At 31.5% G+C, this 2264-nt stretch overlaps 1 protein-coding gene across 1 annotated transcript; it reads right to left on the bottom strand.

The window, feature by feature from the left end:
* Nucleotides 1–742: 742 nt before the first annotated feature.
* On the bottom strand, nt 743–1872 carry LOC107432428 (probable 2' cyclic ADP-D-ribose synthase BdTIR). The gene is made up of 2 exons (XM_048466164.2): nt 1227–1872; nt 743–1010 (listed from the first exon to the last, which is right to left on the bottom strand). Exons 1-2 carry the CDS (start codon nt 1727–1729, stop codon nt 893–895), a joined length of 621 nt encoding a protein of 206 aa, XP_048322121.1. The 5' UTR covers nt 1730–1872; the 3' UTR covers nt 743–892.
* Nucleotides 1873–2264: the final 392 nt, after the last annotated feature.

Raw genomic sequence — 2264 nt, 5'->3', positions numbered from 1 at the left:
CAATAAAGCAGATATATTTAGGGATTAAATTTATTAGTACATATTTTATATATAAGAATCTATATCTCGCAACCAATGCCGCAGAATTTTCATCGCATATAGTAGTGGTAAGAAACTAAAGAGTTACTGCATTAGAAATTTAATTTACCGTAAATGGCCCAAAAAAAAAAAGATTTATTCTAAAAGTATTACTAGATTGATGAGTTTATTTGCTGAACTGATACTGTTAATAATAATTGATTTGTATATATGAACAATACTCCACGGTCTATAGGTATATGTTTTTGTAATTAATATTTATAACCTTTTTAATTAATCATGTTCTTTTAAAATGTAATCTGAAGAAAGATTAAGAAACTAAGCATTAACTACTCTACACGTGGGATGTGGCTTTAAAAATTGCTCAGGAAAACCTTTGTTTCAAAATATCAATTTATTACAAATTTGCATTTTTTCCCTTTTTTTTTTTTTTTTTTTTGGGCTGCGATATTACAAATTGCATTGCTCTTTAACAACTATTTCCAACTAATTCGTTAATCAAAGCATCAAGAGATTAAACAAAGAAAAAAAAAAAAAAAAAAAGAACGCAGAGAGCGATCGGCACTTTAATTTATTGTTGAACTATGTACTATCAGTACACTTTACATTATTATATATATGTAACACTGCTGCTCTGATCTTTGTGCAAAGTAGCTTTAATTAAAGTATAATATATAATTATTAGTTACAGAGAAACAATAAAACAATTGGGGGAAAAAGGAACAAAATGTAGTCTACATAATTAATTCACAGACAAGTGATTTATATGCAGAACCAATGAAAGTGATTGATTAAGGATAATTTATTGTTAATGTGGGGAAATAAGCACTCTGATCGGTGATTATTTAATTTATTATTTGTAAAGGGTCAATTGAGTTTTCTTCTGTCTCTGAACCTGTTCCTCATCCTCAATCTCCATCAAGCTGTGTATGATAATATCCGAAGCACTTGTAACAACATCTGAATAATTCCTGCATCATCCAAATTTAAAATAAAAATAAATAAATAAATAAGGAATTATAATCAATTAATGTTAGAATTATGTAATTCCCAAAAACCAATTGAAAAAAGAAAAAAAAAATTAAAATCCACACGCCTGAAAAGCTTAAATTTTGTAATTTTCTTTAGCATGAAAAAAAAAAAAAAAAAAAAGTTATCGAGGATCTTGGATGAGAGAATTTTTATACCCTTTTGAGGAGTCAAACGTGAGTCCGACGGTGTTCTTAGCCTCTTCAAGAGCCCATTGGAATCTCTTGAGGTCTTTTGTGGAACAAGATTGCGCATTTCCCTGATCCACACGGAGCTGTGAAGGTTTAATGTCGCAGAAAATGGGAATCATCTTCTTCTTGGACTCCATGATGAGAGCCAATTCATGGAGGCAAAAATAGGATTCACAGTAACGTGGAGAGAAAACTGCCACGCCTACTTTGCAACTCCTTATTGCACTGTCAATTTTATCGAAGAGTTTGTCACCGGGCTTCATGGTCTTGTTATCCAAGAAAGACCTAATGTTCAACCAGCAAAGATGATCGTAAAGCAAAGTTCCGATTGTTCTCTTTGTATCTGTTCCTCTATGGTTGATGAACACTTCGGGTTTTATCATTACCCGTTTAGCCATATGTGTTGGGTTTCTTTGGTTCACAAGGTAGCGTTGGAGGTTCATGGCGTATCTGGCTGGTGAGCGATACATGGTATGCTTCTCTTTTTTTTTCTTTTTTCTCTTCAAATTCTTGAAAGACAAAAAACCCTAATTTTCACTCTCCCCAGATCTTTTTTTTCTCCTTTTTTTTTTTTCTCTTTTCTTTTCTTTTTGATGTTTTTGAGAATATTGCACCTGGGTTCTCGTTATTGCTTTATATATAGGGGTTTGAATTCTATATTCTTCAAGGCTTTGTTTCCTGATAAATTCTATTAGCATGCAGAATGTTCAATATTTTCTAGGGAAAACTTTTTACTTTCAAAGTAGTATTCAAGTTTGAAGAGGGGACTGCTATTCGCTGAAAGAAAAAATTTTGAAAATCAACAAATTAACCAACTGTTTCTTTGATTTGACAGGACATAAGAACGCATTTTTTTATTTTTAAAATATTATATATTATATATGAATTTATTTTTTTTGACCATTTCTAAAGCAACTAGTCCAGACCCGAAGTATGTGCATTTGCACTAGTACTCCTGATCCTTCAAACACGTTTTTCTCTCTCTCTTCTCATGTTGTGGCGACG

Source organism: Ziziphus jujuba, chromosome 11, assembly GCF_031755915.1.
Source record: "Ziziphus jujuba cultivar Dongzao chromosome 11, ASM3175591v1".
In the NCBI taxonomy this organism is placed as follows: domain Eukaryota; kingdom Viridiplantae; phylum Streptophyta; class Magnoliopsida; order Rosales; family Rhamnaceae; genus Ziziphus; species Ziziphus jujuba.
The sequence above is the reverse complement of the archived record's forward strand: the minus strand, read 5'-3'. Positions and strand labels throughout refer to the sequence as shown.